This window comes from Chiloscyllium punctatum, chromosome 11 (genome assembly GCF_047496795.1).
Source record: "Chiloscyllium punctatum isolate Juve2018m chromosome 11, sChiPun1.3, whole genome shotgun sequence".
Taxonomy (NCBI): Eukaryota; Metazoa; Chordata; class Chondrichthyes; order Orectolobiformes; family Hemiscylliidae; genus Chiloscyllium; species Chiloscyllium punctatum.
Genome location: NC_092749.1, coordinates 70,600,413 through 70,622,850, shown reverse-complemented (window position 1 = coordinate 70,622,850; position 22,438 = coordinate 70,600,413). Strand labels below are relative to the sequence as shown.

At 40.8% G+C, this 22,438-nt stretch overlaps 1 protein-coding gene across 3 annotated transcripts in view; it reads left to right on the top strand.

The window, feature by feature from the left end:
- fam161a (FAM161 centrosomal protein A) overlaps positions 1-22,438 on the top strand; it is a 48,995-nt gene that overhangs the window by 6,023 nt on the left and 20,534 nt on the right. For all 3 annotated transcript variants that reach the window (XM_072581012.1, XM_072581014.1, XM_072581013.1), the window contains exons 2-3: positions 18,929-19,185; positions 19,843-21,009. In XM_072581012.1, the coding sequence (XP_072437113.1) occupies positions 18,929-19,185; positions 19,843-21,009 (1,424 nt within the window). The remainder of the gene's footprint in view (positions 1-18,928; positions 19,186-19,842; positions 21,010-22,438) is intronic.

Genomic DNA, 22,438 nt, shown 5'->3' with positions numbered 1-22,438 from the left:
GTGCTGGGCAAATGGGACTAGATTAACAGAATATCTGGTCAGCATGGATGAGTTGGACCAAAGGGCCTGTTTTCGTGTTGTGCAAACCTATGTCTCCATATATGGATTTTCATATAAGGGGAGATTAAATAGCTTGGGCTTGCACTCATTGAAGTTTAGGTGAATGAGAGTAGATCTTTATTGAAACATATAGAGAGATTTGTTTCTCCTTATGGGAGAGTCTAGGACCAGAGGGCATAATCTCAGCATAAGGGGCTGCCCATTTAAGGCAGATACTTCTTTTCTCATCGGGTAATAAGAAATAGATTGTCACAGTCGTTAGTGAATGATTGCCGCCACCAATGAATCTACAGAATGCTTTACGTAAAGGGCTGACGTGACTGAGTTGTTAAGTGTATTGAAGATTAAGATAAACAGAATTCTAATCAATAAGGAGAATAAGGGTTATGGGGATAAGACAGGAAAGTGGACTTAAGGTAATCAGATCAGCTACAATTTCATTGAATGGCAGATCAGATCTGATGGGCTGAATTGTGTACTTTTACTCCATGTCTTATGGACTCTACTTTCAACATCTTTAGGGGAAGTAAAGCCGTCGATGGACAAGTCTCTGAAAAAGAATTCACCTCTCTGTCTTAAATGAGTGACCTCTTATTTTAACATAGTTCTAGATTCTTCCACAAACATTCTTTTTCCGCCCACATTGTCCATACCCCTCAGGATCTAATAAGTTTCAAATAAACTGACTCTTTTCTAAACTCCAGCAGGTTACAACCTAGTCTATACAATCTTTACTCAAAGGGTTATCCGCCCATTACAAATATTAGTATGGTAAATCTTCTCTGAACCTCTAACAACACCTTATATCCTTTTTAAATAAGGAAATTAATACTGTGTGTACAAAGAACAAAAAAAATTTACAGCCCAGGAACAGATCCTTTGGCCCTCCAAGCCTGTGCCGATTCAAATCCATTGTTTAAACCTATCACCCAATTCCTAAGGATCTGTTTCCCTCTGCTCCCCACCTACTCATGTATCTGGCCAAACGTACCTTAAATGAATCTACCATGCCTGCCTCATTCCCTCTGCTGACAATGCATTCCAGGCATCTACCACCCTCTGTGTAAAGTACTTTCCATGTGTATCCCCCTTTAAACCTTTCTCCTCTCACCTTGAATGCGGGACTTCTCCTCATTGAATCCTTATTGATCCACCCTGTCTACATGCTTTATGATTTTGTAGATCTTAATCAGGTCCCCTCTCAATCTCCTTTTTTCTAATGAAAACAATCCTAACTTACTCAACCTCTCTTCATAGCTAGTACCTTCCATACCAGGCAACATCCTCGTAAGCCTTCTCTGCACCCTCTCCAAAGCGTCCACATCCTTTTGGTAATGTGGCATCCAGAATTGTACACAGTATTCTAAATGCGGCCGAACCAAAGTCTCGTACAATTTTAACATGACCTGCCAGCTCTTATATTCATTACTCTGTCCGATGAAGGCAAGCATACATATGCCTTCTTGACCATTATCCGCCTGTGCAGCCACCTTCAGGGTACAATGGACCTGAACTCCCAGATCTCTCTGCCCATCAACATTTCCCAAGGCTCTTCTGTTTACAGTATAGTTCGCTCTAGAATTAGACCTTCCAAAATGCATCACCTCAAATTTGCCTGGTTTGAACTTCATCTGCCATTTCTCTGCCCAACTGTCCAGTCTATCTATATTCTCCTGTATTCTTTGACAGTCTGCTATGCTTTCTGCTATTCCACCAATCTTCATGTCATCTGCAAACTTCCTGATCATACCAACAGTGCCCTCTTCCAGATCATTTATGTATATCACAAACAACACTGGCCACAGCACTGATCTCTACGGAACACCACTGGTCACCTTTCTCCATTTCGAGAAACTTCCTTCAACTACTACTCTCTGTCTCCTGTTGCTCAACCAGTTCTTTATCCATCTAGCTAGAACACCCTGCACACCATGTGACTTCACTTTTTCCATTAGTTTACCATGGGGAACCTTATCAAACATCTTACTAAAGTTCATGTATATGATACAGATATGGTCTCATCAAAGCCCTGTGTAACAGAAACATAGCATCCTTACTTTGTATTAAAGTCTCATAGAATTATATGACTCTAAGTCATAGAGTCATAGAGATGTACAGCACAGAAACAGAGCCTTCAGTCCAACTTGTCCATGCTGATCAGATATTTTAAGCCACTTTTGGAATATTATGTGCAATTCTGGTCTCCCTGCTATAGGAAGGATGTTGTGAAACTTGAAAGGGTTCAGTAAAGATTTGCAACAATGTTGTCAGGTTGGAGGATTTCAGCTATAGGGAGAGGCTGAATAGGCTAGTGTTATTTTCCCTAGAGCGTCGGAGACCGAAAGGTGACCTTATAGAGGTTTATAAAATCACGAGGGGCATGATAGAGTAAATAGACAAGGCCATTTTCCTGGGACATGGGTTTAGGATGAGAGGAGAAAGATTTAAATGGGACCTAAGGGGCAACGTTTTCATGCAGAGGGTAGAATGTATAAGGATTGAGCTGCCAGAGGAAGTGGTGGAGGCTAGGACAATTGTAACATTTAAAAGACATCTAGATGGGTATATGAATAGGAAGGGTTTAGAAGGATATGGGCCAACTCCTGGCAAATGGGACTAGATCAATTCAGGATACATAATAAATTGTAACATTCTATTAGCTTTATTACTTGCAGTAGCTGTATACTAAACTTTTTCTATTCATGCAGTGAGACACCTACATGCTTCTGCATCTTGCATGTCTGCAATCTCTCACTACTTAGATAATTTTGTTTTTAATTCTTTCTGCAAATATGGGCATATTATGCTCCATTATCCAGATCGTTGCCCACTCAGTTAACTTATATATAAAACCCTTTTGCAATCCAACATGCCCAGTGGAAAATTCATCTGCTCTTCCAATTCATCTAAGTGGGCTCTAGTTCTACCTATTTCTGTTTTTAATAATAGTTTTATTTAAACATTGACAGAGGTTGCTAATGAAGAAGACAAAGTAATGTTAGTAGAAATGTAACAATAACATCAATATTCATACAGTCATCCTTAAGATTAGGCTGACATTAGTACTCTAAATAAAAATGAATTAAAATTGAATGATGCAAAATAATGTTGGAAATAATCAAAATAATCTACAATTGAATTTTAAAATATGTTCCAATTTTAAGATTCCTCCTTTTCTATATTATATAAAATATATAGTATTCTGAACAGTCTTAATAAGTATAATGTAAAAACCATGTCTTTTCTTGTGGGTGAGTCCAGAACCAGGAGACACACTTTCAAATTTAGGGTTTGTCCTTCTAGGACGAAGATGAGAGAAACTGCTTCGTCTCTAAGGATTGTGCAACTTTGGAACTCTGTCTTCAAGGGTGGTGGAGGTGGGGTCATTGATTATTTTTAAGGCAGAGGTAGGTAGATTCTTGTTTGACAAGGGAATCAAGAGTTAGTCGGGTAGATAGAAATGTAGAATGCGAATCGTAAACAGATCAGCCATCAACGTATTGAATGGCAAAGAAGGCTCAAAGGGCCACTTGGCTGCTTCTCCTAATTCATATGTTTATATGTTCGAATTTTTCAATGATTCTGTGAATTTGTATTCACAGTAAAACATTTCTGCACATTTCACAGGAATATGACAAAGTAAAACTTTGCTCAAGTTGAGAGAGGTTTTAAGGAGCTTATTGGACGAGAGAGAAGCAGAGAGGTTTAGGTAGAGAATTCTAGAAATTGGAGCTGAAATGGCTGAACATGGTTTCCCGTTGCAGGAGAGAAACAGTAATGGATACACAAGAGACCAGCATTGGGGTTTTCAGAGACTTGTAGGCAATGAGCTTTCAAAGGTGAACTGCCATGCAGCAAACTGACAGATCCTGCACAGACCATGCACATCTCCTTTAAGGCATCGTACATATGCAGTTACACAAATAAATCTGTGCACCCAAAAGAATAGTCTATGCATTCCAAAAGGTAATTAAAGGGCACTTTGGTTAATGGATGTAAAATGCTGCAAGAGTAAAGAGACCAGAGAGGAAGGAAGATGAGGCCATGGTTGAAATTTAAATTGAGGTCCAGAATTTAAAAATCAAGTCATTAGTAGATCAGAAGCCAATGGAGTTTTGCAGTACAGGGTGATTGGTGAGAATTCAGATACTGACAGCAAAATTATACAGTGAGAAACTTGTTCAACAGATGGTTAGAATCGTTACTGCCAAGGCAGTATTTATTAATCTTCTTAATGTGGCTTTAACTAAAATAGAAATTGTGTCTCAAGGAAAGAAGGATAAAAGGCTCATAACTTTTGTTTAGTAAGTTATTCCAATTCATTTCATGGCATATAACATGGCATAATTATCTGCATTTAATTTTGGAAATGAATACTGTAAACTTATTCTTGCTAACATACTTCTATTTAACTATTGTGTTATCCAGTTGTCAAACAGGGATTTGTGTACTTTTAATGGGCACTGCTAGGATAAATGGTTGAAACTGACAGTTTGCTGTACAAAATCCCATCTAGTTCATTATGGACCTTTTGAGGAATAAAACTGTGGCCCTCACCCTAATCCATTCTATCTGGAACTCCAGACCCACAGAAATAACAAAGGATTGTACCTAAGGTACTTTGTACCTAAGGTGATGCCATCTATTGATTTCGTTGTTACACTGTAACTGTGACTGTGACTGTAAGCATGTGACTGAAGAAGCAGTACCTAGGTACTTTTGTACCTAAGATGATCCTGTAAGTGGAGATTTTTCAACTTTCCACTAATTATTTGAGTACATACAAAAATAATGCTAATCATAAATAGCATTGACCCTAACTGTCCTCTGAAATGGTTTAGTAAGCTGCTTAGTAGTATTAACCTCTGCCAAAAGTGCATATAATAAAACTGTCTGTTCTATCCAGCATCTATCTAAGCATTGATCATGACCAATCAACCTTGTAAAGTCATCCTCAAACATTTGGGCATTCATGCCAAAGTAGAGAGAGCTGTATCTCAGCCTAGTCAAACAATAGTCTGACATAGTCATATTGACAGAATAACATTTTTCAGCCAACATTCCAGACTCCTCTATCACAAACTTTGGTATATTTGTTCTACCTGTAGGTCAGACCATGGAGTGTGGCAATACAGTAGGATACAGTCAGTAGGAAATGAACCTGGGAGTTCTCAACATTGGCTCCAAATCCTAGGAAGACTCCTGCCATCATGTCAAAGTTGGCCACAAAAATGCCCTGCTGGTTTCTACCTCCTCTGCAGTGCCCACCCCTTCAGCCAATGAATCAGTACTCTTTCATATTGAACTCATTTGGAAGAGGCACTGATTGTAGCAAGTGCACAGAATGTACCAGGGAAAGGAGACATCAATGTCTATCACTCAGGTGCACAGTAGCACCACTACTGGCTGAGTCCTAAAGATATATTTGCCAGATTTGACTTGCAAAAACATGGTGAGAAAGCCAACATGAAGGAAAAACTTATTTGAGCTCATCCTCATCAATCTGCCTATCACAGATGGGTTCACAAAGGACACTGCATAGACCTTTTGGAGACAAAATTCCAACTTTAAACTGACCATCTTGTATGGTATTAATAACATGCTAAATGGAATAGATTCAGAACAGATTCAGCAGCTCACTACTGGGCATCAATGAGATATTGTCAGCCAACAGCATATCTGTAATCTCACAACCTTGTGTTTTCCTCACCCACCCATTGCCCATCAGCCGGGGATCAACTTGATTAAAACAAGTAGTGTAGGAGGACATTTCTGGAGAACCACAAGAGGTTCCTAAAAATGCAATAGTGCACACTGCAGACAGATCTAAATGAGTCTTTAAGCAATGGAGCAGATCAAAGCTCTCAGTCGTACCATGAATGGTGTTAGACAATTAAACAACTAAGGGGAAAAGAAGGCTAGATGAAAATTCCTATCTTCAATGATGTTGTAGTCTAGCACATGAGTACAAAAGTGAAAGCTGAAGGATTTCCAACCATCTTCAATCAGAAATGCTGAGTGGAGCATCAGTTTCAGCCTCCACATCATAGTCTTTCCATCTTCAGCCAATTCAATTCGGTCCATCATTGAATCATAGAATTTTGCAGTACAGAAGGAGGCCATTCAACCTATTGTGTCTGTACTATCTCCCAAAAGAGCTAGTCCTACTCTAGAGTCCTATTTCCACAGCCCTCTAAATTCCTCACTTAATGAACAAGTTCAATAATGTAAATATAGTAAATAGAAACATTCTTAGGGAAAGAGGAAATAATAGATTGCCAAATGGGAGTGATTTCTCTCATGTAAAAAGGCAGTGAAAATCTAGAACTCATTCCTAAATAGGGCTTTGGATAATGGGAGAATTGAAATCTTCAAGGATCAGCACCATTTATTTATGCTGGGCAAAAATAGGAGAATGGACCAAAGGTTTTAATTGAATAACCTGTTCCTCATACTCTCCAATAATCAACAGCCACTCCCTAGCTACCTGGGACATTAACTCAAGAATGAAATCTGAGTGAAAGTGAACTTCAGGAAGTGGGGAACAAAATAATGAGTGCACTGGAATACTCTGAGTAAGACTGTCTGGATTTGAACTTAACTTCCGCACTGGTGGTCAGTCATAAACATTTCTGCTCAATGGGGAGAGCAGGTGTAACTATAGGAATCCCCAATGGATTCCACATGACCTTGCATGTCAGAATGGAATATTTCTTACAGAAGCAGAAACAATTGCTAAAGTAGTTTTTTTTTGTTTTTCATGGTGTATCAAACACACATTTATTCAGATAGATTTGTTCGAACATTGTTGCATTCATTCTGTAATGAATGATGTCCCTTCGGAAAATTCTACTGTGAATTAACAGAGCATTCCTCAAACCTTCTTAGAACAATTGGACACAGAATTGTCTTAATGGCAGGAGACAGAGAATAATGGTGGATGGATGCTTTTCAGATTGGAGACCCGCTCCACAGGGATTGGTTCTGGGCTGTATTTTATTTGGTATTTATATAAATGATTTGGATAAGAATATAGAAGGATTGGTTTGTAAGTTTGTAGATGACACCAAAATTGGTGGCATTTTAGACTGTGAAAAAAGCTTTTTAAGATTACAAAGGGATTTTGATCAAATGGGCTGACAAATGGCAGATGGAGTTCAATCTAGATAAATCTGAGGTATTGCATTTTGGTACAACAAACAAGGGTAGGGCTTATAAAATTAATGGTAGGGCCTTGGGTAATGTTGTAGAATAGAGGGACCTAGGGGTGCAGGTAAATAATTCTTTAAAGTTGAATCACAAATAGACAGGGTGGTTAAAAAGGCATTTGGCTTGCTTGCCTTCATTGCTCAGTCCTTTGAGTATAGGAATTGGGAAAGTCATGTGGAGGTTGTATAGGACATTGGTGAGGCCTCTCCTGGAATACTGTGTCCAGTTCTGGTCACCCAGTTACAGGAAAGATATTATCAAGCTGGAGATGGTTCAGAAGAGATTTACCAACATGTTGTCAGGTATGGAAGATTTGAGTTATAAAGAAAAGCTGGATAGGCTGGGACTTTTTTCATTGGAGTGTAGGAAGTTGAAAGGTGACATGATAGAAGTTTATAAAATAATAAGAGGTATGGATAGAGTTAATGGTAGTTGCCTTTTCCCTAGAATGAGGATTTCAAGACTGGGGGGCATATTTTTAAGATGAGAGGAGAGAGATTTAAAAAAAGAAATAAATCCTTTACACAGAAGGTGATTTGGGTATGGAACAAACTTCCTGAAGAAGTGGTGGATGCAGGTACAATTACAATGTTAGACATGTGGATAGATACACACTCCAGATACACGAATAGGAACGGTTAGGAGGGATATGGGCCAGGAGCAGGCAGGTGGGACTAGTTTAGTTTGGGATTATGTTCAGCATGGACTGGTTGGACCGAAGGGTCTTTTTCCATGCTGTATAACTCTGTGACTCTGAGACTAAACCTGCACATAGCGCTTCTAACCAAATGTCTATACAGTTGAAGCAGAACTTCACTATCTCCGTCCTCAAATCCTATTTTGATCAAGGCTAACATTTCATAAGTCACCACTTCTGTCACCTCCAGCAGGGTGCCGCTACCAGGCACATATTCCCCTCCCTTCCCTTAACAACATTCCACAGGGCCCGTTCCAGCCAGAACACCCTCGTCCACTCCTCCTCCACTTCCCCAAGCTCCAATGCACCTTCCTAAGTAATCGCAGAAGGTATAACACCTAACTATTTACTTCCTCCATCCTCACTATCCAAAGGACTAAACACATTTTTCAGGTGAAGCAGCACTTAACCTGCACTTCATTCAATCTAGTCTACTGTAATCACTGCTCACAATGTGGTTTCTTCTCCACTGGGAGAGCAAACGCAGACTGGGTCACTGCTTTGCAGAAAACCTACGTTCTTTCCACAAAAACAACCCAAGCTTCCAGTCACTTGTCACTTCAACACACCACCGTGTTCACCGGGCAAAGTTTCTGTCTCATGCCTGTTGCAGTGATCCAGTGATGCGCAGTGCAAACCGGCAGAAGAGCATCTCACTTTCCACTTGGGGACCCTGCAGCCTTCAGGACTCAATATTGAGTTCAATAACCCTAACCTTGTCCTTTAACAACACAGCCCCTGTCATCACGTGGGCTGCTTACATCATTGCCAACCCAATGTCACTTACCTATGGTTTCCATTAGCAGCTGTTCTTTCTCCCTGGATCACCATTATCCATCCTTATGTCTGCCTTGACGTCTTTATTCCCCCCCACCCCCAGGCTCCTATTGTCTCTATTGCTTACTTCCTTATCACCCCCACCATCTTCAGCATATATACCACCTTTTCTTAGCTACTAGTAGTCATTGAGAGACTGGACCCAAAGCATTGACTCCCCATTTGCTGCCAGACCTGCTGAGTTTCTCCAGCAATCACTTTTTTTAAATAAACATTTCATTAGCCTTCCTCACAGCTTGGTGTACCTGCATGTTAGCCTTCTGTGACTTATTGACAAGGACACCTAGGTCCTTGGTACATTTACTTTACAACATCTCACCATTTAAGAAATATGCCCAGGCTGAGAAAACATTTGGTTGGAGGAGGAGAATAGAGGGGTTATTTTTGTTCTCTTGGGAAAAGAACAGGCAAGACATGACTAAATTATGTGGATTCAGGTTACAGTAATGGAGGTGACCCTCTAACCTTGGCTGATCTTATTGTAACTTCAGATCCACATTCCTACTATTCCTGATAATCTTGCAACTCCTTGATAACAAGAATCTATCCATCACTGCCTTTAAAATATTCAAGAACCTGCATCTATCACCTTGTCTGAAAGAGAATTCCAAACAATCACAATCCTACGAAAGAGATAATTACATCTGTTTTCTTTAAATGGGCGACTCCTAATTTTTGAGCACTGGCACATAATCCCCAGAACCTGATCAGAACTTTGTGGGAAGCTAGAGAAGTGAATGTTGGGTTCTTTGGTGAGATATTTGTATCATCGGTAGCCGCGGGTGACATGCCATAAGACTGGAGGGTGGCTAATGCGGTGCCATTATTTAAGAAAGGTGGTAAGGAAAAGCCAGGGACCACATAGACCAGTGAACCTGATGTTAGTGGTGGGCAAGTCACTGGAGAGAATCCTGCAACACCAGGATTTGCACCAGTTCTTTGCAAAGGCAAAGACTGATTAGCAATAGTCAACATGGCTTTTATGTGGGAAACCGTATTTCACTAACTTGATTTAGTTTATTGAAGAAGGGACGAAGAAGATTGATGAAGGCAGAGTGGCGAACATTGTCTATATGGACTTCAGCAAGGCATTGAACAATGGTCCATATGGTTAGCAAGGTTACATCACATGAAATCCAGGGAATACAAAATTGGCTCGAAGGTAGGAGACAGAGGGTGGTGGTGGAGGGTTACTTTTCAGACTGGAGGCCTGTGACTAGCAACATGCCACAAGGATCAGTGTGGAATCCACTGCTTTTTTACGTTTATGTAAATGATTTGCATGTGACCATAGGCAGTGCGGTAGCAAGCTTGCAGATGACACCAAAATTGGAGGTATAATGGACAGCAAAGAAGACTACATCAGAGTACAACAGGATCTTGGATCAGATGGGCCAATAGGTCAAGAAGTGGCAGATGTAGTTTAATTTAGATAATTGTGAGGTGCTGCATTTTGAAAAGGCAAATTAGGGCAGGACGAATAAGGTCCTGGGGAATGTAAAAATAGATAAGTCTCCTGGGCCAGTTGGGATTTATCCTAAGATTCTCTGGGAAGCCAGGGAGGAGGTTGCAGAGCCTTCACTTTTAATCTTTATGTAATTTTTGTCTTCAGGAATAGTGCCAGAAGACTGGAGGATAGCAAATGTTGCTCCTTGTTCAAGAAGGGGAGTAGAGACAACTCTGGAAATTATAGACCTGTGAGCCTTACTTTGGTTGTGGGTAAAGTGCTGGAAAGGGTTATAAGAAAAAGAATTTATAATCATCTAGAGAGGAAAAAGTTGATAAGGAATAGTCAACATGGTTTTGTGAAGGGTAGGATGTGCCTAACAAACCTTCTTGAATTCTTTGAGAAGATGACCAAACAGGTGGCTGAGAGAAACGTGGTTGATGTGGTGTATGTGAATTTCAGTAAGGTGTTTGATAAGGTTCCCCACAGTAGGCTGTTGCACAAAATATGGAGGCATGGGATTGAGGGTGATTTAGCCAGAAATTGGCTTGCTGAAAGATGACAGGGTTGTGGTTGATGGGAAATACTTATCCTGGAGTTCAGTTCCTAGTGGGGTACCACAGATTTGTTTTGGGTCCACTATTGTTTGTCATTTCTATAAATGACCTGGATGAGGGAGTTGAAGGATGGGTTAGTAAATTTGCGAATGACACTACTATGGTCGGTAGAGCTATGGATAGTGACGAAGGATGTTGTAGGTTACAGAGAGACAAAGATAAGTTGCAGAGTTGGGCTGAGAGCTGGCAAATGGAGTTTAATGCAGTAAAGTATGAGGTGATTCACTTTGGAAGGAGTACCAGGAATGCAGAATACTGGACTAATGGTAAGATTCTTGGCAGTGTAGACCTCCCAACTCCTATACTGAATGCACTGACCCATAAAGGCATGCATACCAAGTGCCTTCTTCAATGTCTTAACCACCTGTGACTCCACTTTCAAGGAACTATGAACCTGCACTCCAAGATCGCTTTGTTCGGCAATATTATAGAATATAAAACATTACAGTGCAGTACAGGCCCTTCGGCCCTTGATGTTGCACCGATCTGTGGAACCAATCTGAAGTACATTATTCCATTCTCGTCCATATGCCTATCCAATGATCATTTAAATGCCCTTTAAGTTGGCGAGTCTACAACTGCTGCAGGCAGTGCATTCCAAGCCACTACCACCAATAAAAGCTAACAGAGAGATCTCTGTGTCAGGTACATAGATCCTTGAAAATTGCCACCCAGGTTGATAGGGTTGTTAAGAAGGCATACGATGTGTAAGCTTTTATTGGTAGAGGGATTGAGTTTCGGAACCATGAGACCATGCTGCAGCTTTACAAAACTCTGGTGCAGCCATATTTGGAGTATTTCGTACAGTTCTGGTCACCACATTATAGGAAGGATGTGGAAGCTTTGGAAAGGGTTCAGGGGAGATTTACTAGGATATTGCCTGGTATGGAGGGCAGGTCTTACGAGGAAAGGCTGTTTATGTTAGAGAGAAGAAGGTTGAGAGGCGACCTAATTGAGACATACAAGATAATCAGAGGGTTAGATAGGTTGGACAGTGAGAGCCTTTTTCCTCAGATGGTGATGGCTAGCACGAGGGGAACGTAGCTTTACATTGAGGGGTGATAGATATTGGACAGATGTCAGAAGTAGTTTCTTTACTCAGAGTAGTAGGGGCGTGGAATGCACTGCCTGCAGCAGTAGTAGACTCTCAAACTTCAAGGGCATTTAAATGGTCATTAGATAGGCATATGCACGAGAGTGGAATAATGTACGTTAGGTGGGCTTCAGATTGGTTCCACAGGTCAGCGCAACATCGAGGGCCGAAGGATCTGTACTGTGCTGTAATGTTTTATGTTCTATAATATTGCCGAACAAAGAGATCTTGGAGTGCAGGTTAATAGTTCCTTAAAAGGGGAGTCACAGGTAAATAGGGCCTTAAAGAAGGCACTCAGTATGCATGTCTTTATTGTTCAGTGCATAGAACATAGAACATAGAACAATACAGCGCAGTACAGGCCCTTTGGCCCTCGATGTTGCGCTGATCCAAGCCCACCTAACCTACACTAGCCCACTATCCTCCATATGCCTATCCAATGCCCGTTTAAATGCCCATAAAGAGGGAGAGTCCACCACTGCTACTGGCAGGGCATTCCATGAACTCACGACTCGCTGAGTAAAGAATCTACCCCTAACATCTGTCCTATACCTACCACCCCTTAATTTAAAGCTATGCCCCCTCGTAATAGCTGACTCCATACGCGGAAAAAGGTTCTCACTGTCAACCCTATCTAAACCCCTAATCATCTTGTACACCTCTATCAAATCTCCCCTAAACCTTCTTTTCTCCAATGAAAACAGCCCCAAGTGCCTCAGCCTTTCCTCATACGATCTTCCTACCATACCAGGCAACATCCTGGTAAACCTCTTCTGCACCCGTTCAAGTGCCTCCACATCCTTCCTATAGTATGGCGACCAAAACTGCACACAATACTCCAGATGCGGCCGCACCAGAGTCTTATACAACTGCAACATGACCTCAGGACTCCGGAACTCAATTCCTCTACCAATAAAAGCCAGTACTCCATATGCCTTCTTCACCGCACTATTTACCTGGGTGGTAACTTTCAGAGATCTGTGTACATGGACACCAAGATCCCTCTGCTCATCCACACTACCAAGTATCCGACCATTAGCCCAGTACCCCGTCTTTTTGTTACTCATACCAAAGTGAATCACCTCACACTTACCCACATTGAACTCCATTTGCCACCTTTCTGCCCAGCTCTGCAGCTTATCTATATCCCGCTGTAACCTGCCACATCCTTCCTCACTGTCAACAACTCCACCGACTTTCGTATCATCCCCAAACTTGCTCACCCAACCTTCTAGCCCCTCCTCCAGGTCATTTTTAAAAATGACAAACAGCAATGGTCCCAAAACAGATCCTTGCGGAACACCGCTGGTAACTGCACTCCAAGATGATCCTTTACCATCAACTACTACCCTCTGTCTTCTTCCAGCCAGCCAATTCCTAATCCAAACCTCCAACTCACCCTCAATGCCATACCTCCGTATTTTTTGCAGTAGCCTACCCTGGGGAACCTTATCAAATGCCTTACTAAAATCCATATACACCACAACCTCATCCACCTCCTTAGTCACCTTCTCAAAGAATTCAATAAGGTTTGTGAGGCATGATCTGACCTTCACAAAACCATGCTGACTATCCTTGATCACATTATTCCTATCCAGATGTTCATAAATCCTATCCCTTACAATTCTCTCTAAGACTTTGCCCACAACAGAAGTGAGGCTCACCGGCCTATAGTTACTAGGGTTATCCCTACTCCCCTTCTGTGGCACTATTCCTGTAGACAACGAGGACATAAAAATCAAGGCCAATGGCTCTGCAATCTCCTCCCTTGCTTCCCAAAGAATCCTAGGATAAATGCCATCAGGCCCAGGGGACTTATCTATTTTCACCCTTTCCAGAATTTCCAACACCTCTTCCCTACATACCTCAAAGCCGTCCATTCTAATTAATTGTGACTCAGTATTCACATCGGCAATAATGTCCTGTTCCTGAGTGAATACTGACGAAAAATATTCATTCAGTGTCTCCCCAATCTCTTCAGCCTCCACACACAACTTCCCACCACTATCCTTGACTGGACCTATTCCTACTCGAGTCATTCTTTTATTCCTGACATACCTATAGAAAGCCTTTGGGTTTTCCCTAATCCTACCAACTAAGGACTTTTCGTGTCCCCTCCTTGCTGCTCTTAGCTCTCTCTTCAGATCCTTCCTGGCTACCTTATAACTCTCAATCACCCCAATTGAACCTTCACGCCTCATCTTTACATAGGCCACCCTCTTCCCTTTAACAAGGGATTCCAATTCCTTACTAAACCACGGCTCCCTCACACCACCCTTTCCTCCCTGCCTGACAGGTACATACTTGTCAAGGACACTCAATAGTTGCTCCACATATCAATTGCACCCTTGCCTTGAAGCCTACTTTTCCAAGGCACGCATCCTAAGTCGTGCCTCCCCGCATCATAATTTCCCTGCCCCCAACTATAACTCTTGCCCTGCAATGCACACTTATCCTTCTCCATCACTAGAGTAAAAGTCACCGAATTGTGGTCACTGTCCCCAAAGTGCTCACCTACCTCCAATTCTAACACCTGGCCTGGTTCGTTACCCAGAACCAAATCCAGTGTGGCCTCACCTCTTGTTGGCCTGTCTACATATTGTGTCAGGAAACCCTCTTGCACACATTGGACAAACACCGACCCATCTAACGAACTCGAGCTATAGCTTTCCCAGTCAATATCAGGAAAGTTAAAGTCCCCCATAACAACCACCTTATTACTTTCACTCTTCTCCTGAATCATCCTTGCAATCCTTTCTTCTACGTCTCTCAGACTATTAGGAGGCCTGTAGAAAACTCCTAACAGGGTGACCTCACCTTTCCTATTCCTAACCTCAGCCCAAACTACCTCAGATAGCGAGTCTTCATCCATCGTCCTTTCCACCGCTGTAATACTATCTTTGACAAGCAATGCCACACTTCCCCCTCTTTTACCCCCACCTCTGACCCTACTAAAACATTTAAACCCTGGAACCTGCAACAGCCAATCCTGTCCCTGTTCTACCCATGTCTCTGTAATAGCCACAACATCGAAAACCCAGGTACCAACCCATTGAGTATAGAAACATTGAGTATAGGAATTGGGAGGTCTTGTTGCAGCTGTGCAGGAGATTGGTTTGGCCACCGGAATACTATGCAATTCTGAGGTCCCTGCTATCGGAAGGATGTTGTGAAACTTGAGAGGGTTCAGAAAAGATTTACAAGGATGTTGCCAGGGTTGGATGGTTTGAGATATAGGGAGAGGCTGGGACTATTTTCCCTGGAGAGTTTGTGAAATCATGAGGGGCATAGATGGAGTGATTAGCCAAGGTCTTTTCCCCGGTAAGGCGAATCCAAAACTCAGGGCCATATGTTTAAAATGAGAGGGGAAAGATTTAAAAGGGATCTAAGGGGTGACCTTTCCCCGCAGAGAGTGATACATGTATGAAATGAGCTGTCAGAGGAGATGGTACAATTTCAACATTTAAAAGGCATCTGAATGGGTCTGTAAGTAGGAAGGGTTTAGAAGGATATGAGTCAAACACTGGTAAATGGGACTAGATTAATTTGGAATGTCTGGTCGACATGGACGAGTTGGACCAACGGGTCTGTTTCTGTGCTGTACAACTCTATAATTCAAACTAAAAAACCTCCACTTAATTTGTCACAATTTAAGGCAAAGCCACAGAGTAGTTGGTTGTATTGAGCAACTCGCCTTGCTTACACGTAAGCAAAAAACAGCAGTTGTTGTCTATGGATGCAGTGAAAGTCTATTAAAGAAACGAGTCTAAATGAGTCCAAGTGAGATCAAGAATTGGGTTAGTGTACCAAATATGGCAAAGGCATCTCACTGGTATTGCTAAAAACCTGTGCTTGAACTAGCTGCACTGCTAGCCAAACTGCTCCATTGCAGCAACACCGGGATAACATCTAGCCTTATGTTGCTAAGTAGCAAACAAGTGATAATTGTCTCCAAAAAAAGATTCTAGCTATATTGCCTTAATATTCAATGGTATTTTCATTGCTGAAACTACACCATTAACATGCGGCACGGTGGCACAGTGGTTAGCACTGCTGCCTCACAGCGCCGGAGACCCGGGTTCAGTTCCCGCCTCAGGCGACTGACTGTGTGGAGTTTGTACGTTCTCCCCGTGTCTGTGTGGGTTTCCTCCGGGTGCTCCGGTTTCCTCCCACAGTCCAAAGATGTGCAGGTCAGGTGAATTGGCCATGCTAAATTGCCCGTAGTGTTAGGTAAGGGGTAGATGTAGATGTAGGGGTATGGGTGGGTTACGCTTCGGCGGGGCGGTGTGGACTTGTTGGGCCGAAGGGCCTGTTTCCACACTGTAAGTAATCTAATCTAACATCCTTGGAGTCATCATTAACCAGAACCTTAAGTGGGTCAGCCAAATAAATTGTGTGGTGATAAGATTATGTCAGAGACTGTGGTAATAGTCTCTGTTTGTCTGATGAGTACATTTCCAAAAGCACTCAAGAAGCTGAACAGAATCCAAAACAAAACAACAGTTTGATTGGCATCCTGTCTTCCATCTTAAAAATTGAGTCCTACTGACACACCAGTGTGTACTATCTACAAGATACATTGCAAAAGCCCATGAAAGCTTCTTTGACAGCAGCTCCTAAACCCGTAAACTCCACCATCCAGCAGCATAAAGGGAGCAGATTCATTAGAAAACCACCACCCCAAGTTCCCCCCAAGTCATAGACCACCTTAAGTTAAAAATATATTACAACTCCTTTATCAGCATTGGATTAATATTCTGGAACTCCCTCCCTAACTGTACACTGGGAGAACCTTTATCACACTGGCTTCAGTAATACAAGAAGATTTCACCACTCCCTTCTCAAAGACAGTTTGGAGTAGACAATAAGACCATGGAACATAAGAAAAGAAATAAACCATTTGGCCCATCAAGACTGATCTGCCGTTCAATGAGAGTTGAGATCATGGTGGTGGAAAAGCACAGCAGGTCAGGCAGCATCCATGGAGCAAGAAAATCGACGTTTATGCCCGAAACATCAATTCTCCTGCTGCACGAATGCTGCCTGACTTGCTGTGCTTTTGCAGCCCCACACTCTCAACTCTGATCTCCAGCATCTGCAGTCCTCACTTTCTCTCTGCCGTTCAATTAGATCATGGCTGATCTGATACTCCTCAATTCCACTTTCCTGATTTATCCCCATAACCATCAATTTCCCTAATGATTAGAAATCTGCCTACTTCAGTCTTGAATATTCTTTAACAATCAAGCCTGTATAGCCCATGCAGTAAAGAATTACACAGATTCACCACTCGCTCGGGGAGAAATAAATCATTCTCATCTCTGTCTTAAGTGGATGACTGCTTAATCTGAGATGATGCCTTCTAATACCAGATTCTCCCAATGGAAACAAGGTCTCTGCATTTACCCCGATAAAAGAATCTTGTTCGTTTCAATAAATTCTGTTCTCATTCTTCTAAACTCCAAAGACTATAAGCCCAATCTACTCAAGTACTCCTTATCTGAAAGTATCTCCAACCCAGGCTTCTCTGGACTGCCAGTCTGTTTTTCCTTAGATAAAGGGACCAAAACTGTTCACAGTATGCCAGCTATGGTCTGACTAGTGCCTTGTTTGTTTTAGTAAGACCTTCCTTGTTTAACACTTCATTCTCTTTGAAACAAAAGCCAATATTATATTGGCGTTCACTATTACCTGCTGAACTCATCATAGCTTTTTGTGAGTCATGCACAAGAGCCCCTAAATCCCACTGTGTTGCAGCTTTCTCAATTTAAATAATATTCAGATCTTCTATTGTTCTAGCCAAAGTGCATAACCTTCCATCTTCCTGGATTATATTCTATCTGCCAATTTTTTGCCTGCTCACTTATCTTTGCTGTATTCTATTTTTGTCATCTGCAAACTTGATAGCACATTCACTTTCATCATCCAAGTCACTAATACATTCTGTAAATAATTGTGGCTCCAGCACTGATCCCTGTGGCACTCTACTAGTTGCATGTTACCACCCTGAAAAAGCCTTCTTTATGTCAACTCTCCATCTGCCAGCCCTTATCAATGCTAATGCATTACTTCTAATACCAAAGACTGTTATGTGTGGTGCCTTTGGGAAATCCAAATATATTACATCTACTGGTTCTCCTTTATCTACCCTGCTTGTTACCTCCTCAAAGAACTGTAATTAAATTTGTCAGACACGATTTCCTCTTCATGATGCCATTTTGACTCTGCTTGACTCTAAATGCTGTGTGATTACATTCTTTATAATAGACTTTAATATTTTTCCCAAAGGCACATGTTAAGCTATCTGGTGCATAGGTACCTGTGTTTTTTCTCTCTGTCTTTTTGAGTAATTGTGTTACACTGGCAGTTTTCCAATCATCTGGGACATTTCCAGAATCTAATAGTTCTTGGAAGATCACTAGCAGTACATCCACTTCCTCTGCAGCTACTTTCTTTAAAATCCTAGGATGCAGCCCATCATATCCAGCAGCCTTATAGGCTTTTAGCCCTAGTTCCTTTACTCTAGTAATAGTTATTGTGTTTATTTCATCCCCCTTTTAGCCCTTCATTGTCTTTAGAATGCAGATGGTGCGCTCTACTGTGAGGACTGATACTGGTCTTGGCAAGATGCCAACATGCCATGAAGAAGTTATATAGAAATTCGAAATTAGAGATCTGATCTTAGTAAATAATTTTGATAGACATTTTGCAGTAATAAACTTATATTTGCCACATTTTAAACTATATGTTTGAGATTCTTCATATTTGGTTTACTGTTGTCTTTCCTGGTGTATTAATCTAATGTTGTTGCCTTTTGTTCCACACTTTTGCTTTTCTTGATATGTCATTTATTTCTGTTTGAGAACTTAATTGCCAATAATACATTACTAATAATATATTAATTCAGTGAAATCGTGAGTGCACATTGTGAATAACGGAAACAGATAACCAATTTTCTCTGTCTTTAGAATGAAAATGATTCTGATCCTGACACTTGTGAAGCAGTGCAACCCAGAAAAAATCATTATATGGGTGATAGGGATTCCATAATCTCCAGCAGTTTATGTGGCATGTCCAACAAAGATTACTGCAAGAAGCTCACGGAACTAAAAAATGCACAAGCACACACTATGGCAATACTAGCAAAACTGTATGAGGATAAACTCTGTGTCAGAAGCATGGCAACTACTTCAGAGGATCCCTGTGAATCTTCAGTGTGTTACAGGTAGATAATTGTGTTTAAACTATGGATAACTTACATCCATGATGGACTTCTAGATCTCAGGGCAACTATGATATAGATGGCAATCAAAATGTTACTACCAATTTTAACTAAATAGTTTCAGCCAGTGGCCTGCACAGGCAGATTTTCTTCTGATGTTTTACCTTCAAACTTAAACATGGATAATTGATCTTTCCAGTTTACTTCTGACTACATCCTCACAGTCTTGGTGTCTGCTATTTATTCATTTTTCCAGCACCCCTTCAACCATCTGCTACATCTACCATTACACCCCTGCTGAATTCCTATCTTACTAGTATGTGCTTCACTCTTTTTCTAGTTAGTACCACCTCTGATATTTACTATATCTCTGATCTTCTCCAGTTGTTCTATTAATTCTCCACAATATTTCTTTCTACAACTGAAAAAAAACATCCAAGAAGTATCATTTGCTTCTTTTTAAACTTGTAACTCTTCCTCCTCAGACCTATCATCTGTACAGATTGCAAAAGCATAATTGAACTGCTTGATAAGCACTATGCCTCCATCGTCAACACTGTTGAGACATCCTTTTACAAGAATAGATTGTACAAGTTGTTTTTTAAGAACATTTCATAATATTCTAAATAAAGTCAAACTTACTGTTGTAAATTTGTATAGTTTAGGTAAGAAAAACAATGGCCACCTATCTTACTCTACAACTGAGGTGGGCAGTACTGCACACTCAAGCCTGTCAGAAATGTCAAATGAAGATCAAGAGAAAAGTGGGGAAAATCGCGTGTCCTATGGAAGGGATCAAATTCAGAGAATGTGGGATGGATTTTCTGTGCAGGAGTATATTTCAGATGAGGAACCCCAGAAGCCCAGAAGCTCAAATTTGCCACTTGCAAAAATGCAAATAATAAAGAAGGAGCAAAAGCAGTGGTCACCAAAGATCACAATACCTCAGCCTTTCCAAATGACTCTTAGAGAGGCTGAGAAAAAGAAACAGAAGATAAAATCCAGGTCTGAAATTGAAGTAGAGAATCAGATGCTGAGAAAACAATTAGAGGAAGAAGCAGAGTGTCAGAAAAAGTTCCGTGCTAATCCTGTACCAGCTCATACCTATATTCCTTTGCTGGCAGAAATAATTGAACGGAATGAAGAAAGAAGGAGATTTGTAAAGATGAGAAGCAAAGAAATTTTAATGGCATTGCAAAAACCATTTGACTTTCTTGAAAGAGAGGAGAAAAAGAAAGAAATTAGAAAAATGCAAATTCAGGAACTAGATATTTCAGAAAGTAAACCAAAGAAATTTAAAGCAAAACCAGTTCCTAAATATCTTTATGATCCAACAATTAGTGACAGAATTAAAGAGCAAGAACTCTATCGTGTAATTAAAATGAAAGTGAGAGCTCAAGAGACATTACGTGGAGCATCCCTTCCAAAAGGTATGCTTCGTAATACCTTATCGGAAAAGAAGGAAGCAACATGTTGGAACCCAAATAAAGAACTGAAATTCAAACCCAAGATTAACACCAAAGTACCAAATTTTGAGATGTTGCACAGAAAGTCTCGGAGACAACTTATGAGAAAGAAAAACTTGACATTGACAACCACGTGTGAACCCTTCCAACTGCTCGTTCCTCAAATTCCTTCAAAAAAAGAAAAGGTGTTGAATGATATAATGGAAGATGAAAACCACTTAAAAGAGACCCGCTGGCCTTATATGTCATGCAGAAACCATTGGAAATCACATGACAACACAAATTCAAATCAGTCAGGATCATTGGACTTGAAAATTATGAAGGTCACAGAGTCTGAAAAGAAGAGGAAAGAAGCTGTTAGGTAAGAACAACTTTCATCTTTCATGATTTATTAATAAACTAAAAGTGATCTGTCCTGCAGTATTTTCTGAAAATACTTTCATGAAGGATGTCAGTCTCTAAGGAATTTTCTTGCTCAATAGTTAAAAGTGGGGTCAGGTACAGCATAACAGAAGATTGGCATTAAATTGCAGCAAATGAAATTGCGTCTGGAATTTGAGTAAACAGGATAAGCAAATGTAAATCACTAACTGTTCAGCATTATATAGACGGACTGATCAGGTGGGCTGAACAGTGGCAATTGAACTTAATCCTGAAAAGTGTGATGTGATACATTTTAGGAGGAAGGCATATGCCTTAATTAGTCAAGGTATTGAACAGGAGAGTAAGGAGGTTATAATGGAGCTGTATATAACATTAGCTAAGCCACAGCTGAAGTAATGTGCCATACTATAGGAAGAATGTGTTTACACTGGAGAGGGTGCAGACAGGATTCACCAGGATGTTGCCTGGGCTGCTGAGAGATTAGCTAGGCTGGAGTTGTTCTCCTTAGAGCGGAGAAAGCTGAGGGGAATCTAACTGGAGTGTACAAAGTTCTGAGGGACATACACAGGGTAAATAGGGAGAAATGTTTTCTCTTAATCGAGGAGTCACTAACAACGGGATACTGTTTTAAGCTAAGGAGAAGGAGGGTTAGATGGGTTTTGAGGAAAGAAAGTTTCACCCAGAGCGAGGTGAATATCTGGAAGTCTTTACTTGAAAGGGTAATAGAGGCATGAATCCTCAAGAACTGTATAGATGAGAACTTGAAACTCCATAACATACAAAGTTATGGGGTCAGCGCTGGAAAATTGAACTAGAACAGATTGATTCTGGATTAGTGGTGCTGGAAGAGCACAGCAGTTCAGGCAGCATCCAAGTAGCTTTGAAATCGATGTTTCGGGCAAAAGCCCTTCATTGTTTTTACCTAGAACAGATTGATGGCAGGCATAGATAGGCTGAAGGACCTTTTGCCGTAAAAACTCTGACTGTATGGAAGGGCTGCGAAATTAGCAGTAGAAAAACTGAAAATTGAGTTGGGATTTCAATGTGAAACCAGGTGCAGAAAGAAAATAAAAGGATTTAAGTATTGAAATGGACCAAGAGGAAACAGGACAGACTTTTTTTAAAATGTTGTATTTTACATTTTTAAAATTCTCAACAGTAATTACAACCAAAAGAACACTTTTAAAGCTGATTTTTGATGTTAGTGAGGTTGTTTTGTAATTAACATGATTAATGCTTATGTCATTACTAATTAGGCATTTAGATAAAAACAGTAGGCTTAACTTTTCACAATAAACACAGAAAATTCTGAAGATACTCAGAGGGTGTAATAATAAGCTCAATGGAGGCATGGAAACTGCACCGTAAAATCATAAAATGCAGGAACAGAAGTAGGGCAATCAATC